This window comes from Megachile rotundata, chromosome 5 (genome assembly GCF_050947335.1).
Source record: "Megachile rotundata isolate GNS110a chromosome 5, iyMegRotu1, whole genome shotgun sequence".
Taxonomy (NCBI): domain Eukaryota; kingdom Metazoa; phylum Arthropoda; class Insecta; order Hymenoptera; family Megachilidae; genus Megachile; species Megachile rotundata.
The window spans coordinates 4,291,776-4,314,912 of NC_134987.1; the positions used below are offsets into that span (position 1 = coordinate 4,291,776).

Genomic DNA, 23,137 nt, shown 5'->3' on the forward strand with positions numbered 1-23,137 from the left:
CTGCCCATGTTCCCTTTCACCGCAATTTACGCACCTCCTTTCCACCTCTCGACAGCTGGCTTGCAAGTATTTCAAGCATTTAAAACATTGCCTCACTGGCTCCACAAAGGGCTCTATCCTAATTCCGACATGCCCCTGGCCGATCAACAGCCTCGTAGGGAGCGTACTACCCCTAAAAGTTATCATGATCGCCCTAAGGGGCTGGAAGACCATTTTACCGTCCATTACACGCTTTTTCTTCATACGTTCCAATACGAAAGTCCCCTGCCCTGGAGTCGCCTCCCTCAGCTCCTCGATTGAATCTTCCCATTCAAATATCACTCCACGACGATACTTCATCCTCCTTGGCAGGTACGCTGTTATTTGGCTATCCCTACTCTCGTACTTCTTCAACAAGAAATTCGCCTCCTCCCTGCTTTTGGTCGTTATTTCTGCTCTGCTGAAACCCGTCATGCGAATATTTTTAATTTTGACACCCGCACCCTGAACAAATCTGTATATCTTAATTAAATTATTTCTTTTAGTCCTATTCCTTCCTCCCGTCTTCAGTACGCAGCACACAGTATACTCATCCCACGTGGCTTCCTCATCATATAAATCTATAGTCCATTCTTTTTTATCCCCCCTATTGTCTATACAGTCTTTTTTCTTTTCTCCCCCTGTCGTTCTTTTTGATTGTTCCTTATCCCTAACTTCCACATTTTCTGTATTACCTACCACTTCCATCCTATCTGCGTCGCAGCTTTCCCTACTTTCTAACTCCTTATATCTAGTCTTATCTCCTATGATATTCTCACTCCCATAGTTTATTAAACCAGAAGTATTGTCTTTTTTACCTTCTTTCGCTTTTTCCTCCTCCCCACCGACACTATCAACTACACTTTCCTTCTCTACTACGATGTTGCTTACTGTACTTTCCACGAGGCAATGGCCGTCCTTTTGCGCGTCTTTTTCCAGTACCCCACGCTCTCGTTCTTCTTCCAGTGGCGCTGTTGTATCCACGCCTACCAACCTTTCCTCGACACGTGATCGCGACTCACTCACCGAGCATTTCTGATTGGTCCCTTTTCCTTTTCCTGCTATTACGTCACTTCCTACCTCTTCCCTTATCCTTCTCTTCTCTTCCACTCTTATCCTTCTCACTCTTCTACTTCCATCTTCTCCTCTGTTCCTTTCCCTTTCTTTTCACGCTTTCCTTCTGCTTTACACTCCCTCCTTGTCGCATCCAGAACAGCTTTCTCTTCTTCCGCCAAGTATTCCAAAGCCCATTCCTTGCGTAAGCTTGTCAGCAGCGTTTCCTCAGCTTTTCTTTTCAAAATCCTCCGTCTCTTCCTTCTCAACACTCATTCTCTTTTTCCATTTTCTTTTCTCCCTGGCTCTTCTCGTCCTCTCCTCTCCACCTCTCTCTCCCTCCTCTCCTTCCACTGCTTTGTCCCTGGTTATCGGCAAACCAGCGGACCCCTTTGTTCTCATACACTTACCCTAAATCTAAAATCTTTCTTTTGTCCTTAAATTTAATCACTACAAGCCTCACTCCTAAACCTATCAACTAATTCTACCAACTTGTCCAATAATCCGCCAATCCAAACCAAAACATAAAACAAAAAATTCACAGAGCGAGGTCCTATTACGTCCCTTCTCTACGCCGCCATCAACCGGAAGTCTCTACATCTTACATGAATCTAAATTTAACCTAACCTATCCGCTTCCGTCACTTCACACTACCCGCTCCCTCTGCCTGTCATACTCCAATCATCCATCCCCTCTCGTTTCCAACTTCACTCAACTCTCTTATTATCCCACTCCTCACTCTTCCAAAACTCTAGTCTATGCACTCGCATGTGCAGCGTCACTTATCTAATTATGAATACCGGAGTATAAAAATATAAAATACATAATAAAATATAGAATACAAAATCTACCTAAGTACAAAAGCGTATGATAATATATAAAGGACATATAACATGTATATCAGCGTAAACATCATATATAAAATACAAAATATAAACTATTAATCATTCTCGATAACAGTCAATATCATATCTATAGTATATCCCTTATCACCCTATTATGGACATCAGTCTCAAAACTCCAACCTACCCCTTACATTTCTATTTTGCACTTTCTAATAAAGGCCCCTATTAACCTTAGGACCTTTGCTTCCCCCATTTCTTTGGTTTCGTGCATCACAGCTCCGATTCTCACTCCATTCCTTATTATTCTATCCCTAAAACCTACTCTCTCTCTCTCAAATCTCTCACATACCCACATCACATGCTCCAAATCCTCACATTGATCCCCACATTCACATGCAGGTGATTCCTTCAAATTTTTCCTGAACAGCGACCATCCTAAATTGTAATGGTCGGCCCTCATCCTACTCAAAGCACATATCGTCCTCCTTTCCAGATTTCCTACGTTTACAAACCACGGTATCCTATTCCCCACATTGTTCCACTCCACCTCAAAATATTTCCTTCCCTTATATTCCCCCTGTCTTAAATTCTCTTCTACAGACCTCTTCCAATTTCTCTCCCTAACCATCCTACATACATTCGTAAACGACCACTTCATATCCTTATCCGCCTCTCTCACCGTACATGCCTTAGCTATCCTATCTGCCCTTTCATTTCCCTTTATTCCAATGTGAGCAGGGATCCAGGCCAGACATACTTTACCTATCTCCCCCTCATTACCCTTCTCATTCCTATTCCACAATCTTTCCCTAATCTCTCCTATCACTTCTCCCTCATCCTCCCCATTCGTGACATTCTTCACCTTCATTATCACACTCAATGAATCTGAGAATATCACCATTTTACTTTCCTTCTCATACTCGTCTATCACTCTTAAAGCCATGCATATTGCAAAAGCCTCAATCGTGAAAATCGAGCAGCTCCCTCTTGTAGTAAATCCAAATTCCTCCCATTCCTCCCTTCCCCTTCTAATCACGACTGCCGCCCCTCCAGGCTCCATATCCCCCATCTTAGATCCATCAGTATATACCTCTATTACCTCTCCCTCATCCTCAAACCATCTATTTTTTATTTCTCCTAACCCAATATTTTCAGGAACCCCATCAGCTTTCATCGTTTCCCCTTTCTCCACCTCGCACCACTTCTCCATCCAATCACAATCCCATGAACACCTTTCCTTAGATATAAACATTCTTTCCATACCTTCTCTCATCAATACTGTATTATTCCATGCGTTCCTCAAAATTCCTTTTCTACTTAAACTATTCTCCCCCATTCCAAAATTTATCATCCCTTCCACCGCCGCGCAGACCTCTCTGTCATCCCTAAAATATTTCCTCAGAACATACTTCTCTGCCAACATATCCACTCTCATTTCCATTTTCATAATTCCCGCCTCCACTTCCATGACATTAATAGGAGTAGACATCCTATATCCCATAGCAATCCTAATACCCGCATTATGTACCTTTTGTATTTTATCTCTATTCCTACCTTCTTCCTGATACAAATGAGCACCATATTCTATCACAGATCTAACCAGTGCCTTAAAAACCCTCAACAGAGTCAAGGGGCAAGCCCCCTTCCTCACTCCCCCCAAGCATCTTAACAAATTCAACCTCATTTATCTCTTTCCGTCACATACTTAGTATGTTCTCTAAAATTTAGTTTACTGTCCAATATAATTCCTAAAAATTTTGCGTTATCACACTCCTCCACTATCACTCCATTAACGTTAACCTCCCTTCCCCCGTCCACCCTTTCTCTCCTTGTACCCTCACAGAAAGTTACAATTTGGGTTTTTTCCTCCGCCACTTTCAACCCCCTTCTCCCCAAATTACCACACAGGATCTTTATAGCCTTCTCCAACCTCTCTACCCCATCCTCTCTTATGCCATACTCCACATACACCACTATGTCATCCGCATACTGCAGGATCTTGACTCCCAACTCCCTTATTCCTACAATAATTCCTGCAGTATACAGATTATACAGCAATGGGTTTAAGACCGACCCTTGGGGCAAGCCTCTCCTCAGTTTCATCGCTTTACTTCCCCCATCACATCTCATAAACCTTACCTCTCTATCCCTAATCCAATCTCCCAAATACCCTCTCAACTTCCTCGGACATCCCATTTCTTCTAAGTATTCACCTAACATTCTATGATTTACCATATCATATGCCACCTTTACGTCAATAAAAGCAGCCACCACCTCTTTCCCTTTCCCCCCATTCCTCCTTGATATTACACGTTAGAATATTAATATTATCCATAGTGGACCTTCCTTTCCTAAACCCGTTCTGATTTCTATCTAATTTACCCTCCCTCTCAGCCCAATCTCTCAACCTTTCATTAACCATTTTTTCCCTAATTTTCCCTAAACAGTTCAACAAAGAGATCGGCCTCAATGCCCTCTTTTGAGGTTTCGGGATTAGCCTAACCCTTGTTTCCTTCCATCTTGTCGGTACCCTCCCATTCCTCCACACCTCGTTAAACAGCTCTAATAGACTCTTTTTCCATCTTTTAGTCAATTTTTTAATAATTCCAAACTCAATCCCATCCTCTCCTGGGGCTGTCTTCGATTTCACAACCCTAATTGCCCTTTCCAATTCACACTCACTAAACTCTCTGTTATATCTCCCCTCCATAGCACTCCCTACCCTATTTCCAATATCCTTTTTCCTTTCCTCCTTCCCCTCTCTCTCCATCCCATCACTATCCTCCTGTATTACTATAATATCTCCTTCTCCATCCACTCCACACATTCTAATAATCCTATCAGTCTCCTCAATTTCTAATTTAACCCTCTCACTCTTGTTCATACCATCTCCACCCGACCTATCAATACCTCTAATAAAAGCTCTATGCTTTTACCCTTTTCCATAAGATTCCTATATTAGTACTATGCCTAATTCCCTTTGTAAACTCATCCCAGGATTCTTTTTTCTTAACTTTACTACTTCCTCCATTCTTTTATTTGCCTCTACCATTCTATTCCAATTTGTCTCATTTGGCTTCTTCCTCATTATTATCGTAGCCTTTCTTCTCTCCTCTTTTACTCTCTCACATTCAGCATCCCACCAAACCTTTCTTCTCCCTTTCCTATTCTCCCCCCCCCCCCCCTTTCTTCCCATTAGCCCTATTCCTCCTTCTATCTCCGTTTCCTCTCCGCCCCTTTGAACATTCCTGTAACCCTTCTTGCAACAACTTTGTAAAACTATCACATTTTTGGTCTATACTCCTCTCCCCTCCAATTATCCTATTCACTTGGTCTTCTGTCCCCAAAAGCCATTTCAAAAATTCAACTTGATCAATTTTACTACTTCTGAACCTTCTCGTACTTTCCTCCTCCCCCATCTCCATTATTTCCTCTTCCCATTCTATCCTTATCAACTGATGGTCTGACCCCATAGTCTCCCCTGTTTCAACAATCTCCATTTTCATCCCTACACTCCCGTTCGCAATTATCAAATCTAAATTTGACGGTCTTTGGTCTGCCCTGCCAATCCTTGACATTGTCCCGTAGTTCAAAACCACTAATTCATTTTCCTCTAACATCTCCTCCAGCGCTTCTCCGGCCGCGTCACTTTCCTCGCAATTCCACACCATATTCTTTGCATTCCAATCCCCCAGAAACACTCTTGTCTCTCCTATTGCCCCTCCCCCAAAAACCTTCCTCCATATCCCCTTGTCCCATCTACCAGATGGCCTTCTATATCCTATCACAAACTCCACTTCTCCTTCTTTCATCCTAACCACCACAGACATGGTTTCCATCCTTCCTTCATTAATACTATTACTACTCCCAATCCTAGCTTCCACACCATCCCTAATCAACACAATTATACTCCCCCCTCTTAACTCTCCCCCTGAATCCCTTCTAAAAGACTGCCATCCATTTATCCTGAGACAGTCTTCAGGACACAGCCAACTTTCAACAATTGCCATCATATCATAATCCTCTCCAACCCTCCTAACTTCATCTACTTTATTCCTCACACTCCTGGCATTCCAAAGCGCTATCCTCATATTTTCATTAAACAAAACAACATCAAATATTTCCTATTCCTCCTACTTCCCACATTCGCAACAATCACCCACATTACTAATTTTCTCACAACCAATATCTCTACCATAACTAATTCACTTCGCTTTAGCGTTTACAAAAAAAATCTTTATCTTCCTCTGAACATCTCCATAATACCACACACATACCAATACCGTCCTCATACCCTTAATGTCTCTAAAACCAGGGCCATTCCATATATCTCACCTTTTTTTTTCTTTTTTTTCTTTTTTTTTTTTTCTTTTTTTTATCACTTACACTTTTGAGTAATATTGTAGTTCCCTAACCACACTATTTATTCACAGATTTTCTCGCCACCTCTTCATATCCTTTCCATAACTTCTCTTTTTCCTCCTTTCCTGACTTCTCTCTTTCTTCTCCTTCCCACTCTTCCCTACTCATATATTTCACATTGTCTGGAACATTTACATTTCCATTACCCATCCTTAACTCTTCCTTTTCTTCCTCCTTCTCCTTCTGGTCCTCTTCCTTCTTCTCTCCCTTACCAAACAGATACTTCCTCACCATCTCCTCATATTTCTCCTGCTCCAGCCTCTTCTCCTCTACCTTCTTCTTCTCTCTCGCGATCTTCCTTCGCGTTCTTTCCTAAGTCTTTGGGTCTATATACATTAAGAAATTCGGGGTTCTTATCTCATTCCAGTCCTCATCCGGATCTGGAGCTACTTCTTTACTAGCCCTGTATTTCTTTGCCTTTACTTCCTCAGCGAAAGCCACTTTTAGCCCTCTTTCCTCCACAAGCTTAATCAGTTCCTCAATTAACTCATCACCCGCCTTCTTTTTCATTGCCTCAATTTCTTGTATGGCCATTTTCTTTGCCTCCCTAATCGTTTTCCTTTCCCTCTCTCGTCTCCACACATCTGTCACAATTTTATACTCATCAAATTCCGCTTTTCCTTCAGGCTCCTCACCCACTAAGTCATGCGGGAAGGGTATCCTTCTCCTGAAAGTGATAACCCCTTCTCCTCTCACACCGACTTCCTCAATACCTCGCGCTTGTCCTTCCTCCTGCAAGACCTCAAAATTATTACTAACCTCTATTCCTTGTCTTTCAACCTCATCTCTCCTTTCTCCACACCTTACCCCTCTATCCATCTCCTTCCTTTCTCCTCTCCTTACCACCTCAGCCCATCCGGACGCATTGCCTAGTCCAATGCTACTCCCTTTACTATTTCCTTCCTCAGTCCTCACTCCCATCTTAACTCTCTCCTTTAGGTTAATTCCCTTAGCGTTCGCAAAACCTTTTCTAATATTTTCCACCTCGTTCCACATTGGAACCTCTTTTTCTTCCCACATCTCTATCACCTTCCTTTTAGTCAGCCTTGGGAAATCCCTGCTCTCGTTCTCTTCTCCCATATCATCCTCCAATCTTATCCCCTCTATTCCTGCTGCTCTTTCAACGATGCTCCTTGCTGTTTCAAAAGCCACATTTTTGTACGCCATGATCTTCTTTATGGCGAATTCCTTCTGGTATACCCAGCAGCTTTTTGCAAAGGCCTCATGGTTTCCTTTGCAGTTTACACATCTCTCAATTTTTTCGCACACCCCATGTTTTTCTTCCCCACATCTTCCACAGAGCGGTCTTCTCACCTTACAAAACTTCTGCGTATGTCCAAACCTCCAACACACATAACACTGCTTAACTCTCTCAATATATGGCCATATCTTCACTCCCACGTGTACCTGCCCGATCAATAGCGTAGTCGGCAACTTATCTCCTTTAAAAACTATTAGCAATGGCTCCTCTTCATCGTCCCGTCTTCCCCTTCTTCCCTCTACCACTGAACCTCTTCTCAATTTCTCCAGTACGAAATGCCCCTGCCCCGGCATGGCTTCGTTCTTCAACTCCTCCATTGTTCCCGGCCATTCTCTAATGACGCCTTTTCTAAATCTCATCCTTTCCGGGATGAAAGCTCCAACATACCACTCTCGTTTCTGCCCCTCTTCCATGACCTTGTTTGCTTCCTCTCTTCTTTTGAATGTCACCTCTGCCCTACTAAAACCAATCATTTTAATGCCTTCCACCTTTGCCCCTGTGCCTTCAATCCTTTGCCCCTGTGCCCATATTCAATTTCTTACTTTTTCTCACGCTATTATTTTTCAAAAACAGGCCTACTACGAACTCTTTTCCACAAAAATTCTCCTCGTATCTAATCCCACCACGCTCTGTCCTCCTTTCCTCCACACTTCCGTTCCCTTCCCTACTCGACTCTGTGTTTCGCCACGTGCTTTTCGCACCTATCCTTTCCTCCGGCTTCTGTAAATTATACTTTTCGTTATCATTAAGCACTCTTGAATCTACAACAATAGGCTTGTTTCCCTGCATATCTTTACCTTCTTCTTTACCCTTTTCAACTTTCCTCTGCTGTTCTTCCAAAACTTCTTCACACTTATCGCAATTAGTCCGCTTTCTCTCACCCACGCCGTCAAAATGAACGATTTCTGCGTCCTTCTTCAGCGTTTTCGTTCTCGCACACTCTTCTTCGAGCGGCGCCACCGTCTCCAGTTTTGCCAACTGTTTCAGTTCCTCTCCGGTATTCCCTATTTCCACTGTTTCAGTCTTTTCTTCTCTCCGCCATTCTTCTCCCCCCTTCGTAATTTCACTCTCCTCTTCACTATCCTCTAATTCCGACTCCTTTTTCTCCCTTTTCCTCAACTCTTCTTCCCCACTACTTGCATCTCTCACCCTCTTCCTTTCTCCTATATTTCTCCTTGTCAATTTCCTTTCCTTATTTTCTTCGTCTAAGTCTCTATCTTTCTCCCTCACACAATCTTCTACTTCCTCTCTGTCCATTTCCTCAAGTTTCTTATTGCACAGACCCAGTGTTACTAATACCTCCTCTTCATCCTCTTTTAAAAATTCCATATCCCAGTTCTCCAGTTTCTCTACATCCTCTGTCATCACCTTTTCACTTCCCTCACACATAACTTTTATATCACAAACTTCCTTTGGCATCTTTTCTTCGTTTTCGCACATTTTATCCTCACCATTATCTACTTCCGTTTCTTCCATCATAATATTTCATCCGCCTCTAGGGCCACCAAATATATTAATTACAACCTCCTCCTCACTTACACACTTGTTATTTAGCGTCCAGTCGCGCACAACAAAACTTTATCCCCCGCCTACCACGTGGGTATACGGTGGAGAGGATAAACCTCAAAATTCCTCCTCTCCCAACTTCCTATTCCAAACCTAATTATACAGAACCTCACCCCTTCCTCCACTCCTTTCTCTATGCCTTATATAACTAATAAAAAACTTTAAATCCAAAAAAAACCTAACCCGTCCTACCTAACCGACGCCATTTTTTCCGTCCTCCCCACAGTTGACACATTTTGGTTTTCTTTCACACTGTCCATGGCTTTTTTCCTCGCACACCACACATAATCTCTCCGTTTTTCTACATTTCGCTTGAAAGTGCCCAAACCTTAAACATTTATTGCATTGCCTAACGGGTTCTACATACGGTTCTATTTTTATTCCTATATGTCCTTGCCCTATTAAAAGACATGTTGGCAGTATGCTTCCTTTAAAGGTAACTAAAATGGACCTCAACGGCTGATAGACCAGCTTCCCATCTATTATTCTTCTCCTCTTCATTCTTTCCAACACGTACTGGCCCTGGCCGGGCATCGCCTCATCTCGTAACTCCTCCACCGAGTCTTCCCATTCATGTATTACTCCCTTTCTGTACATCATTCTCCTAGGCAAATACGCTGAAACTACACCTTCTCTGCTTCCGTACTTCTTCAGTAGCCCGTTCGCTTCCTCTCTGCTCCTCGTCGACACCTCCGTCCTGGTGTAACCAACCATTCTTATAGTCTTAATCTTTACCCCTGCTCCCTGCACTAGCCTATATAACTTTACTAGATTATTCCTCTTGGTTCTATTCCTATTCTTATTTTTATTTCTTAGAACCACGTACACAATATACTCCTCCCATTTCGCTTCTTCCTCGTACAATTCAACCTTCCATTCCCTGTCCCTCCTTTCATTTTCCCCCCTAATTACACCTTCCTTTCCATATTCCTTCTCCACGTGCTTATCAATGTCTCTCTCTACTTCCTCCCTATTGACCGGATTTTTCCGCCCATTTTCCTCTATGTCTACGTTAAAATTATCTTTATCGGTTATTATATTATTATTATTGTTCAATTCCTTAATACCTATATCACTTATCAAGTCTCCCTTGTTCTCGCACTTGTCTTCCTCCGTATTTTCACCTACTGCGTAGTTCCTTTCTTTTACAACCACTTTGTCACAATGGCTAACTCTTTCTACACTTCTTATTACAGTGGGTATTCTATATACGCAAATCTTTCGGGTCTGAGGTTTTGCGTATATCGTACAGATCCTACATTGATTGATGTTTTGCCGAACGTAGAAAAGGACAGAAGAGAAAAATAACGCGGTCGCCGTTTGCGTATATCGTAAAGGTACTACATTTCGAGCGAAGGAGACCGAACGTAAACAGTGACTTACTAGAAGGATACTCCTAATGCAAGAATAAAACTTTTTTATTTTCGATTTTTTTTTTTTGAAATTTTTTCCATTATATGTGTAGAATAATATTTAATAATTAGAAAGGTTAATGAAATTTATTAACAAAGAATGAATAGTTATAATTAATTAAACACAACACAAATGGAATCTCTCGAATTATATATCTCGCACGTCTTTATCTCACGATTTCTCTCAAAGCAATGCCCTCTTAGCTTTGCTCCCAAAACATTCGATCACACCAAAAAGACAATCTTACAATCTTCTAGCAACCTTCATTATATGCAAACTTCAATCATACCATACTCAAGCTTCATTCATATTATGCACCCATGTCGATCATACAATTACATAGTACATACACACACACATACCACTTATGTTTAATATTTTTCTCATTAAAATGAGACCAAACACGACATACTTCGGGCCCTATTTACTCGTAATTTCAAGTGTTACCTTGTACATCGATGACTTTACTCTAATAAGATATTGAAAGTAAATATAACTTAAATTATGTCGTGTTTGATCTCATTTTAGTCAGGAAAATGTCACGAATATAATGGAGAAAGTTATATAAAAAAATGGGTGAAAAATAAAAAAATTAGCAATGCTTAAACATTGCAAACAATTGAACAGACTTTTGATCTTTCAGAACAGACTTTCTTCTTCACTCGCTATCCTCCTCTGCGTTAGAAACTTTTATCGTCAATTAAACCAGTAAAAATAGTCCAAATTATATCGTGTTTGGTCTCATTTTAATCGGAAAAATGTCAAGAATTAATTGGTGAAAGTTTGACAACGAAAAAGTCAAAAATAAAAAAGTTTTATATTTGCATTGGTATTGTCTCACGGATTCACTAATACCCGGGTCACGTTACATTTCCCGGCGAGCGAACCTCGGGCGTCTCGAGGGGTCTTCTCCCTAGTGGTGGGGATAACATTTTTGCTTATATCGGAAAGGACATTTTTGCTTATATAGAATGAACACTGTATGTAGCTAATTCTACGCTAGTAAAAAAATTGTCGACAAAAATGTGATGCCCCTTATTCAAACAATTACTATCTTTTAATAAATTTACCACAACGTCATATCCAAGTCCGAACTTTTTTCTATCAGTAGTAGTTGCCTCTTTTGCACCTTTATAGCAAGAGAACGCCAAACAACATTTTGAAATGGAATCACACAGCATCCAGAATTTTATTCCCCAACGATGGTGTTTTTTATTGGACAGGTATTGCGTTATGCTAGAATGACATAGCGTCCCAACCAACGACTCGTCGATTGATAATTCTTTGTGTGGTTTATAATGTAATTTGAATACTTTGTTAGCGTGCTCAACAAGTGGCTTAAATTTTGCACAGGGATCGTATTTATCGTGAGCAGGTGGAAAACATAAAGAGTTGTCAATTAAATGAAAATATTTCAAAATTTGTTGAAATCTGTTTCGAGAAAACATTCTTCGAAACCAAGGTATGCTACGCGAATTTTGGCACCAATACGAACGTATAGTGGGTTTTCTCGTAATTCCCATTTTCAAAATCACTGCTATAAATGCCTTCATCTCTAAAACGGTAACATTTGTCCAAATCTCTGCTTCAAATGCTTCTAATTCTCTTTGTAAATGCCTTGAAGACTCCGCATATTTATTGGTTTCTTCAACTATTAGTGACCATAGTGTCGAATCAAAAAATAGTTCGAAGTATTCAATGGGTTTACTCTGGCTAGAGAAGTTACATCGCGAACCAGATTGTTCACTGTGCTCGAGTGAATCACGTTGATTAGAAACGTCTTCAGAAACTCGTAAACTGTTTAGTGGACATTGAAGCAATAAATCACTATTACTATCCTCTGAAGTACTCAGAATGCGTTTTCTGTTGCGGTTTACAGGAACAATGTAGTCATCCTCGTTGTCAATAATATGATCACATGGATTTGTGATTATGCTCATAGATTTTCCTTTTCGACTCATTGTACCTTTTTGGGGATACACCACATTTAGAAAAGTTAAACAGTAAATTTAGATTAATTTTTTACTTACTTTTTGCGTTGCTTCGTCTAATCATTTTGAAACACACAATTATTAACAATGAGAAGCACTTACGCAAGAATATGTCCGATCACTTTGCAAGCTGCAATGAATGTAACGGAGCGATGAGAAAACGATGAAGAATCACATGACCTAACACAACAAGAGGCGCTATTGCTCCGTTTCGGATTCATCGATGTAAAATAAACAAAGCGCGATCGCGCCACTTGGTATTTCTCGACACAAAATAAAACAAGCGCTATCGCGCTGCTTGGGTCTTTTCGTACTCATTTAGAGAAAGCGCCGTTGCGCTGTTTGGGATTCTTCGACAGTGTTTTTTCAATATCCCCTGGGACTCAAACGGTTAATACATTTATTCTCCTTTTTAACTTTGTCACAACATAGTCCGTATGTTTCCCGAACTCCAACGCCCTATCAATTCCTAAAAATTTTGCTGAATCCACTTCCTCTATCTTCTCTCCCTCTACATTGAATTCCTCTTTAATTAATCTTCTCCTCCTCTTGTTATTGTCAAATTTCACTATCTGCGTTTTTTCCGCTGCTATTGCTAGTCCTATCTTTCCTAGATTCCCCTTCAATCTACTTATCGCCTCTTCTATTTTGCTTTTCCCTTCCCTCCTATCCTCGAATTCTACAAGCACCACAATATCATCTGCATATTGAAGTATCCCAACCCCCATCTCTCTCAGCCTCTCCACGATTCCCACCGTGTACAAATTATATAACAGAAGACTCAAAACTGATCCCTGTCGTAGCCCCTTCTGTAGTTTCATCCTTACTGCATTTCCGTCCACCATCCTTATCTCAATCTTCCTTTCGTTCAACCATGACTCAATATATCTCGACATCTTCGTCGGGCACCCCATCTCCTTCAGCCCTCGTATCATCCCATCGTGTTTGACATTGTCATACGCCGATTTGACATCAATAAAAGCAGCCATCACCTTCCTTCCTTTTCCCCAGTTTTCCCTGATTCCATTGACCAGAATACTGATATTATCCATAGTCGACCTCCACGTCCTAAAACCATTTTGATTAATGTTCATCCTATTTTCTTCCTCTGCCCACACTCTCATTCTTTCATTTACCATTCTTTCCAGCGTTTTTCCCAGACAATTCATTAGCGATATTGGCCGCAGAGCTCTTTTTTGCGGCTTAGGAATAAATTTTACTATTGCTTTTTTTCAACATTTTGGGACTTCTCCCTTGTTCCATACCTCATTATAAATTATCAGGATCGCTTCCTTCCATCCTCTCGTCCATAATTTCATCACATCATACCCAATTCCGTCCTCACCAGGGGCTGACCTTTCTTCTCGTGTCTTCTGTTTCCTCTCTCTTATCCTCTTCCAGCCTTCCCTGCGAATTACCTCCTCAATCTCCTCTTCCTCTTTCCTCTTTCTTAACTCCGCCCTCTCTTTTCCAGCCCTCCTTCGTAATCTGTCCTTTGTCCTCTGATCTATCTCCAACTCAAAAGGGGGTGTAGTAACCGCGTTCCAATCCTCCTTAGGGTCGGGCCTCACCATCCTCTTCTCTCTATATTTTCTGGTTCTTATTATGTCATGAAATTTCTCTTCAAGATTTTTCTCCTTCAGCATTTTGATCACTTCCTTCAATATCTCGTCTTCCTTCCTCTTCTCTAACTCCACTAACTGTTCATTTATTTTTCTTTCTTCACCCTTCTCCTCTCCTTCTCCATCTCGTCTTTATTTAGCGCCCATTCCAACCTCTCATATTCACATTCCCCTTCCGGCTCTTCTCCTACCATTACATGTGGTAACGGTATTCTCTTCAATATCTGTATTTTTCCTTCCTTTTCTTTCATTTCAGTCTTCTCCTTGCATTCTAGGCAGAGATACCTATTTCCCGTCACTAATCCGTCTGTTTCTTCATTGTGGCACGCAGGCCTCAAACCTCTTCCTACTTGTTTCCAGCCTTCTCCCTCTCTGTCCTTCATACCTTTTTTCTCTCCTCCTCCACTCGCTACTTGTCCCCAATTTTCCTCCTCCTCACCTTTCCTCTCTTCCGGGCTTCTTCTTGCGAGTTCGCTAAAAGTAGCCTTTCTGCCTTCTCCTTGTTCTCCACTACCACTTCTCCTACCATTCCTGTCCTGTCTAAGTCTTCTGATTAATTACACCTCTTTTTGAATTGATACTTCTTTTTTCTCCCACGTTTCTCTCCTTTCTCTTACCGCTAAAGCAGGAAAATCACCACTACTCCCTGCGAACTCCTCGATTCCTCCCGTTCTGTCCATTTCAAAATCTCCCGTAGATCTGGCTACTATCCCCCTGGCCGTTTCAAATTCGACGTTTTTGTATGCCATAACTAAGGATCCGTGCTCGCCCCCACAGTTGACGCACTTAGGTTTCTTTTTGCATTGTCCGTGGTTTCTATCTCTACAAATGACACATCTTCTTGCCATCTTCCCTTCTTCTTCCTCCTCTCACTACATCTGCCCATACCTCCTGATCTCCATCTCTATCCTTCTCCTGGCTCTTCCCCTCTTCCTCTCTCCTCTCTCTTCTTTCACCTCCTACATGTCTCTCCTTTAATTTAATTCCTCTTGACCTCGCAAATCCCTTTCTGATCACTTTCACCTCCTCATGAATTGGAACCTCCTTACTTTCCCACATTTCCACAACTTTTTTCCTGGTTAATTTCGGAAATTCCCTACTCTCAAACTCACCATCATCATCCCCCTCTAACCTCAACCCCTCAATCCCTGCTGCCCTTTCTATCATGTTCCTCGCTGTCTCGAACGCCACATTTTTATACGCCATTATCTTTTTAATCGCGAACTCTTTGTGATAAATCCAGCAGTCTTTCGAAAACACCGCATGATCTCCTTTACAATTAACGCACTTCGCTAGACTCTCGAACACACCATGCCTCTCATCACCACACCTACCGCATAAAGGTTTCCTAACTTTACAAAATCTTTGCGTGTGACCATACTTCCAACAGACATAGCATTGCTTCACTTTTTCAATATAGGGCCAAATCTTAACACCCACATGCCCTTGACCTATTAATAACGACGTTGGCAGCTTATCACCTCTAAACACAATCAATAAAGGCTCTTCCTCTTCCTCTTCTTCCCTCTTCTCTCGGTCCTCTTCTAAGTTTTTTCAATACGAACTGCCCCTGTCCAGGCATCGCCTCGTCTTTCAGTTCCTCCATAGTCCCCGGCCAATCTCTTATAACGCCCTTACATCAGTGATCTGGCGACAATTCCTCTTGCAGTGTTAAACTCTACGTTGCGGTATGCCATTACCTTTCTTATCGCCGCCTCTCTCTGCCATACCCAACATAATCTGGCTAGAGAGCCGTGCTCACCTCCGCAATTCACGCACTTGGGGCTCTTTTCGCATTGCCCATGTTCGTTTTCACCGCAGACCGCACATCTCCTCACCTGTTCTCTGCATGCTGCCTGAATGTGTCCGAATTTTAGGCACCTAAAGCACTGCTTTACCGGCTCCATAAAGGGTTCTATTTTAATCCCTACGTGCTCTTGTCCGATTAGCAACCTCGTAGACAAAATACGCCCCCCTAAATATAATCATTATGGAGCTCAAAGGTTCAAACACTACTTTCCCGTCCACAATTCTCTTCTTCTTCATCCGCTCCAGCACAAAGCTCCCTTGTCCAGGGGTTGCCTCCTTCTTCAACTCCTCTACGGAGTCTTCCCACTCAAAGATTACGCCCCTCCTGTATTTCATCCTTCTGGAGAGGAAGGTGGACAATTTCTCCTCTTTACCGCTGGATCTCCTCAACAAGTTGTTGGCTTCTTCTCTACTCCTCGTCGTCACCTCAGCTCGGATAAAACCAACCATTCTAGTCTTAATATTCACTCCCGCCCCCTGTACAAATCTATAGATTTTTATTAAATTATTTCTCTTCGTTCCTCCTCCCCGTTCTTAATACGCAACACACCACATATTCTTCCCACGTGGCGTCCTCCTCATACAGTTCAACTGCCCATTCCTTTTTCTTATTTTCCCCCGTTTCATACCCTTTTATTTCCTTTTATCTACCCCTTTGTTGATTTTTTTCCTTATATTCTACACTATTACTACTATTCCTATTACTATTGCTGTTGTTTGAGTCTTTGTTCGATTGTACTTTTCCCTTATTTTCTACATCCTCCCTTATGTTATCTAATTTCTTACTTCTACTTGAGTCCTTGCTCTCTATGCACTCGTCCTTTCCACTTTCGTCTCTGTCCTCTCTTTCTCGAACTTCGTTTTTTCCTTTTACGCTAGCTACTTCGATGTTCTCACCTACGTGTTCGAAATAAAAATGACCGTCCTTCTCCGCGTCTTTTACGTCTTTTTCTACCTCTCCACGCTTCCGTTTCACTTCAAGTGGCGCTGTAGTCACCACGTTTGCCAACTCAAGAATTTCCCACCTCAAGAATATTTCATTTTCCTTCCTCTTCTCCACTACCAACTTATACTCTTGATATTCCGCCTCCCCCTCCGGTTCTTCGCCCACCAGGTCGTGGGGGAAAGGATATCTTCTCCTGATCGTCAAACCTCCCGTCACGTTCTTACTCCTTTTTACAATCCTCCTTCCCTCCTCTTCCTCAGTCAGTTTATCGAACCTGTTCTTTGTCTCAAAACTTTCCTGTTCTTCATTTTCTCTTTCGGCTGTCTGAACTCCTCATCCTCCCTTTCGCTCCCCCTTCTCCTTCCCCCGCGTACCACTTCCGCCCAATTTGCGCCTCCAATAGCACCCTTATTCACATCTTCCTCCTTATTACTGCTACTCTCCCCCACTCTCTCTTTTAACTTCATACCCCTTGCTTTCGCAAATACTCTTCTGACTTTCTTTTTCTCCAATCTCGGGAACTCCTTACTCTCGTAACCATTCCAATCCTCAATATCCGCCTTCAATCCCTTTATCCCTGCCGCTCTCTCGAATATTACTCTTGCCGTCTCAAACGCCACATTTTTATATGCCATAACCTTTTTTATGGCGAACTCCTTCTGGTATGCCCAGCAGCACCTCGCAAACGCTGCATGACTTCCCTTGCAGTTTATGCATCTCTCTACCTTTTCACACACGCCATGCTTCTCCTCTCCACATCTACCACAAAGCGCCCTCCTCACTTTGCAAAACCTCTGAGTATGTCCGTATTTCCAGCATACATAACACTGTTTGACTCTTTCCACATAGGGCCAGTCTATTGAATTTAAATATTAAAAATTAAACACATTTATTTCACTTCTCTTGATAATTCTTTAAAAGGGTTTCGGCGCATAAGATACACTTTTTGGCCCCGGAAAAAAAAAAATTGAAAAAAAAAAACCATATGGATTGTGTAGCTCGCTTCGAGTAGACCACGCGTACCCATGTTTGGCGTTTCAAATCGCCGTCGTCGCTCCAAAAAGAGGCGGAAATGTCTCCCGACCGGGAGTACGTCGGACATACGGCGACTTGAAATGCTCATATCTCAGCCGCGTTTAGGGCTACAGAGCTGATCGAGTGTTCTTTGGAAAGCTGGAGAAACATACTTTCTGATGAGCGTACAAAGTATTGGTACTCTAGCTACACACTCAATTTGTGTCCCCCTTGGAGGCGAACAAAATGCGATACCCCAATCGAAAATCCATTGGGAGCCCGATACTTCAATTTCGAAAAAACCCTTGTTTGTCGCACCCGATTTTACACATTTCGCACACCAACCACAATATAAGCACGAGAAAGCCGCTCTGGAAGCACTCGTGACTTGATTCGGATCGGAAAACACATTCACGAACTAAAAAAAACACATTTCAGTGCATTCGACAGAATCACAGAGGTATCGTTTATTTTAGATATTCAAGCCTCGCTGTCACTCCCTTCTACTTCTGTTTCTCCTCCGGATGGCACGAAGAGCTCCGTTAACTGTGCAGCCGGGCGCAGAATCTGCGGGAGGTACCGAGCATGGGCCAAGTAGAAGATCGCAGCGGCCACATGCGAGCAGCAGCCTACTGTCCGCTTCCCAATCGAGCACTCACACCAATATCTCCGAATTCCTTCAACCTGGTCCATTTTCGGTTCGTAATCGATGTAGACTCGGTAAGTTTTTGCGTTCGCATGTCGCGACCTGATTTCTAAACGGACGATGTTCGGTGTTTCTTTTACGAACATCATGGAGACGTTGTTGGTGTCGGCTTCCATCAATTCCGCTAAGTATGATTGAGCAAGATCGATTTGATATGGGCCCCCGAGGTCAATAGAAGTAAGTGATCTCGAATCAGTTTCGGGAAATTGGTCAGGGTGGTGGCCGAAATCCGTTGCAGAAGTGTGCTTCTGCGACTCCACCTCTCTCGTTGCACCTGCTCTCCAAGGGTGTTCGGTTCTCCCAAGCGTCGCTGCATGCGATCAATGATCTCGGAAGACATATGAACGTCTCCCCACGATCGCTGGTCGTATTTGTTTTCCAAGTAGCCGACGACGCGACAAAGCGAACGCACTTTGGGGAGCGCTCTATTGTCGAGGGTATGGTGCAGCATTTTATACCGCTGAGCGACGCGACCATGCACAGCTTTAACGATCCAACGAAGCTTCGTAACCAGTCGAGAGAAGTTGGCCTCTTTGCAAGGAAGCTGCTTCCTGTTGCCTTTCATTGCTGGCATGACGACTTTGTAACCTAGGTTTTCCATGTAGTCCACAGCGTCGCGGAATCCGCGATCGACGATCAGCACATCGTTCGGTTTCAGTAGCTGCAAGAGGTCGTCATTCTTCAGAACTTCCTTCACGATCGTGGCATTGTTCCAAGTTCTGAGGAACGGCCCGGCGTAGTGCAGACCGTTGGTGGTGCAGACGGTGAAAGGTTTGCACAGAGGAGCTTTCTTCTGGCCGGAGTAAGAGCGCCGTATGTCCGATGTACTTCGACCGGTCGGGAGACATTTTCTCCTCTTTTGGAGCGACGACGGCGATTTGGAACGCCAAACATGGGTACTCGTGGTCCACTTGAGTCGCGCTACACGATGCACATGGTATTTTTGAATTTTGTTTCCTGCCCAGAACCTTTACTTTCATCCGTAAATATAGTTTCTTTCCAAAAATCAAAATGTCTGCATAAATATTCTTTTGCGAAATCTAATCTCTTTCTTCTTTTCTTCTCGCTTATAAAAGGCTTATTCTGAGCTGTACCTCCGCGAAAATGATGTTTTCTGAGTACAGGGTATGTCCTGAAAGTAATGTCAATAAGTCGATTAAAAATCATTTATTGAACTGTTCGTTACAAGTGATAATGAGCCTTAAATGCTAATTTCACTTGTCTTCTACTTAGTCTTTCTAACACAAACTGTCCCTGGCCACATATAGCCTCTTCGTTTAGCTCCTCCATTGTTCCGATGCAGTCCCGGATCACGCCTTTTCTGAACCTTGTTAGAACAAATGCTCCCACTGCACCATTTATTACATCGATTCTATACTTAGCTGCTGTGACTTGATCGACAAAGGTTATTTCAAGTACCCTTTCCTGTATGAGTTTGATCAAACCTTCAATTAGCTTGTCATCTGCTTTCTTCTTCATTATTTCTATTTCTTGTCTCGCCATTCTTTTGGCCTCCCTCAGTGTTCTTCTCTTTCAAATGTAACATTCGCCTTCAACAAATCGGTTAACGGCTTCGCGATAATAGAATAGTGTTGTATAAATTTTTGGAAATAACCTAACAACGCGAGAAAAGACTGTATCTACTTTATGATCCGCGGTTCGGGAAAACGCATAAGGGCGGTTGTTTTATTTTTTGAAGGGCGTATCATCCCATTCTCTACAATGTATCCTAAAATAGTGTGGTCGGTAACGTGTCCCCTCTGAACACAATTAACAATGGCTCTTCTTCTTTATACCTTTCTTTCTTTCTTTCTACTTTGAGTTTTCTATTTAATCATTTTTATGGTGGGTTTGAATTCCGTCCTTCTAGAATGTCTCAGGTTTTTCAGCGAAAAAGTTTTCTAAATAAATTTGTATTTTGATCAAAGAATTGAAATTTTTTTCATTAAGGGAATTTTGTAATGATCGGAATAAGCGGGAATCTGAAGGCGCGAGGTCCGGTGAATATGGTGGATGGGGTAAAACATCCCATCCTAGCTCTAACAACTTTTGTCGAGTTGTCAACGACATATGAGGCCTCACATTGTCTTGATGAAATACGATGCCCTTACGATTCACGATTTCTGGACGTTTTTGTTCGATTGCTGTTTTCAGTTTATTTAATTGAGAGCAATACTTTTTAGAATTAACTGTTTCATTGTTAGGTAAAAGCTTATAATAAAGGATTCCTTTCCAATTCCACCAGACACAGAGCATTACCTTCTTCGGATGAAGACCGACTTTTGGGATGGTAAGTTCATCACGCTTTCTCTAAGACGTTTTACGCTCCACATTTTTATAATTTAACCATTTTTCGTCCCCCGTTACTAATTGTCACAGAAATGGCGCCTCCTCATTTCGTTTGTACAGCAAATCGCAATGGAGATGCGATCCATCAGATTTTTTTCCGTTAATTCGAGGGGAACCCATACATTGTACGAATTTACGTGACCAAGCTTCACGATATGTTTGTGGATGGTTGATTTTTATTTATTTATCATTTCTGCTAATTGACATAGCGTAGAGCGTGAGTTATCCTCGATTACTATTAAACGCCTATAATGCACTTTGTTTGCCACCATAATTTAAAAAATAATTGACGTATATAACATCTCCCCCCTTAGAGGAAACATCGCGGTAACCGATGCTTTCAAGTCTTGGAGGTGGACGCTCGAGCAAAAATAATGTATAAAAAAACAAAGTTGGGAAAGAGAAATGACAAAATTTAAGAAAGATATGATACAAAAACTAAATGAAATTTAAACGCGCTATAGTGTAGTGTTGTATTGTGTATATGTAGGGGACTTAAATTCTACTGGGGTGTCTTCCTGAGGTAGTGTCCAGGTGTATGTTCCAAGGTAGTTGTCGGTTGGCTGGCTCTAAGATGGCTGGCTAGTGTCTCTGTGAAGGTGATTGGAGGCAGGCTGGTCACTTGTTCGGCGGTACCTTGGTCAAGTTGTTCGACCTGGTTACTTCTCAAGTGGCTGAGAGCAGATGGCTGGTCACTAGATGGGTGTTTTTCTCTTCTTTGTTAATGAATCCCCTGGCATCCAAAAGGCAATATTGCCATCTGTTAAATGGGTTAAAATCAACCCATAATTTGCAATTCACATTTTTAGCCTGCTGACGTATTATTTTATATTGATGTGTTAAAAAATTGGCATCAACCATCAATGCCAGTGCTTGATTGCCAGATAACTATTCTACTTTTTCAATTGTCACGTCCTGGATGGTACCTTTGCTGATATCAACATGAAGGTCCGGAATCGTTGTTGAATTGACAATCTTTTAGACCACGCGGTACATGCGCCCGTCGTATGTCAGGGATCCCAGGGTGCACAAGTATGACACAGTACTTACCCGAAGCTTCCTCTTTAACTTTTACAATAGATTTCTCGTCTCGGATCCTTAGGTAGTAGATCCTTCACTGTGATCTTCTTCACAGATATATCAATAGGTAATAACCGATACTTAACTTCGCGGATAACTGGTCGCGGAGTAGGAGCTAGTCAGAGTAGGTATAGGGTGCGTAGGATCTTACGTAATTGGTATCTACGACCTCCTCGTCGTTGTCTCCCCATGAGCCGACTAAATATGCAAAGATATCAAGCACACCGTGCGGCTATGTCTCGCACCACCGTGGGTGATGTGGATTAACTATCTCGACTTCGCAATATAAGGTATCTCGTGCGGCTATGTCTCGCACCATCAGATCCAGCGTAATCGAGTATACGTATTTTAAATAATCAAAAGCTCTTAGAAATCTCGGGCTCATGAGAAATGATTAAAGGCGAATATAATTAAATATATAAAATAATTTTCAGAAAAAAAATACACCGACTTCGAAATGCACTAATAAAATAATTTTCAGAAAAAAAAATACACCGACTTCGAAGTGCACTAAAAAGTATAAAATAATTTCTATTTCCTAATGAAGTAATTTCTATTTCATTGAATCATACAATTACGTCACAGATATGAGTGAAACCTATTTACTCGTTAGGTAGTATATTAAATACATTTCAACTTTTTCGGAGGCGGCGCAAAATTAAAAGATTTTCTTGAACATGTCAACCTTTGTACAGCCGAACATAGGCAAAGCTTGTATAGCTATTTTTTTTTTCTATACATATAACTCGACAGCACGCCGCGAAGTAGGTGTTAGTGTGTATAGAATGTAACTATGGTCTATCTAGACCTTTGTGAACGGGACGGTTCGAAGTGAACCGTACCGTGGAGCCGAGCTCCTGCCGCGATAGTCATTAAAAATTGCCAGCGCATATTTCTGCTTAAACACGGGTTTCGTTCATAGCATTCCAAGTCAAATTCTGGATATATTATATGTACATGCACAGATTTACGTGCATGCACACATGTACGCGTTTCTCGGCTCAATCAACTGTTTTTAACCGACTTCGAAAAAGGAGGAGGT

General features: G+C 42.0%; 2 protein-coding genes across 3 annotated transcripts in view; one reads left to right on the top strand and one right to left on the bottom strand.

Moving 5' to 3' along the window:
* The window catches only part of LOC143264509 (uncharacterized), a 169,951-nt gene that overhangs the window by 17,763 nt on the left and 129,051 nt on the right, over positions 1 to 23,137 (top strand). The window contains exons 3-4 of one of the 2 annotated variants that reach the window (XM_076531987.1): positions 18,437 to 18,658; positions 20,912 to 20,956. In XM_076531987.1, the coding sequence (XP_076388102.1) occupies positions 18,546 to 18,658; positions 20,912 to 20,956 (158 nt within the window). In that variant the 5' untranslated portion in view covers positions 18,437 to 18,545. Of the gene's footprint in view, positions 1 to 18,436; positions 18,681 to 20,911; positions 20,957 to 23,137 lie in introns of both variants that reach the window. The other variant, XM_076531988.1, reaches the window with a different exon arrangement.
* Positions 1,300 to 5,004, bottom strand: LOC143264504 (uncharacterized). The gene is made up of 6 exons (XM_076531979.1): positions 4,887 to 5,004; positions 4,274 to 4,826; positions 3,818 to 4,212; positions 3,622 to 3,664; positions 2,596 to 3,580; positions 1,300 to 1,482 (listed from the first exon to the last, which is right to left on the bottom strand). The coding sequence occupies exons 1-6, from the start codon at positions 5,002 to 5,004 to the stop codon at positions 1,300 to 1,302; spliced, it is 2,277 nt and encodes a 758-aa protein (XP_076388094.1).

Coding starts and splice junctions, on each gene's coding strand:
- LOC143264504 (XM_076531979.1), bottom strand. CDS start 5,004: ATGAGGAAGAAGCCAAATGAGACAAATTGGAATAGAATGGTAGAGGCA. Junction 3,581..3,621: donor AATTTTAGAGAACATACTAA/GTATGTGACGGA, acceptor GAATTTGTTAAG/ATGCTTGGGGGGAGTGAGGA. Junction 1,483..2,595: donor GGATAGCTAAGGCATGTACG/GTGAGAGAGGCG, acceptor TTTTAGATTTAG/GGTAAGTGTATGAGAACAAA.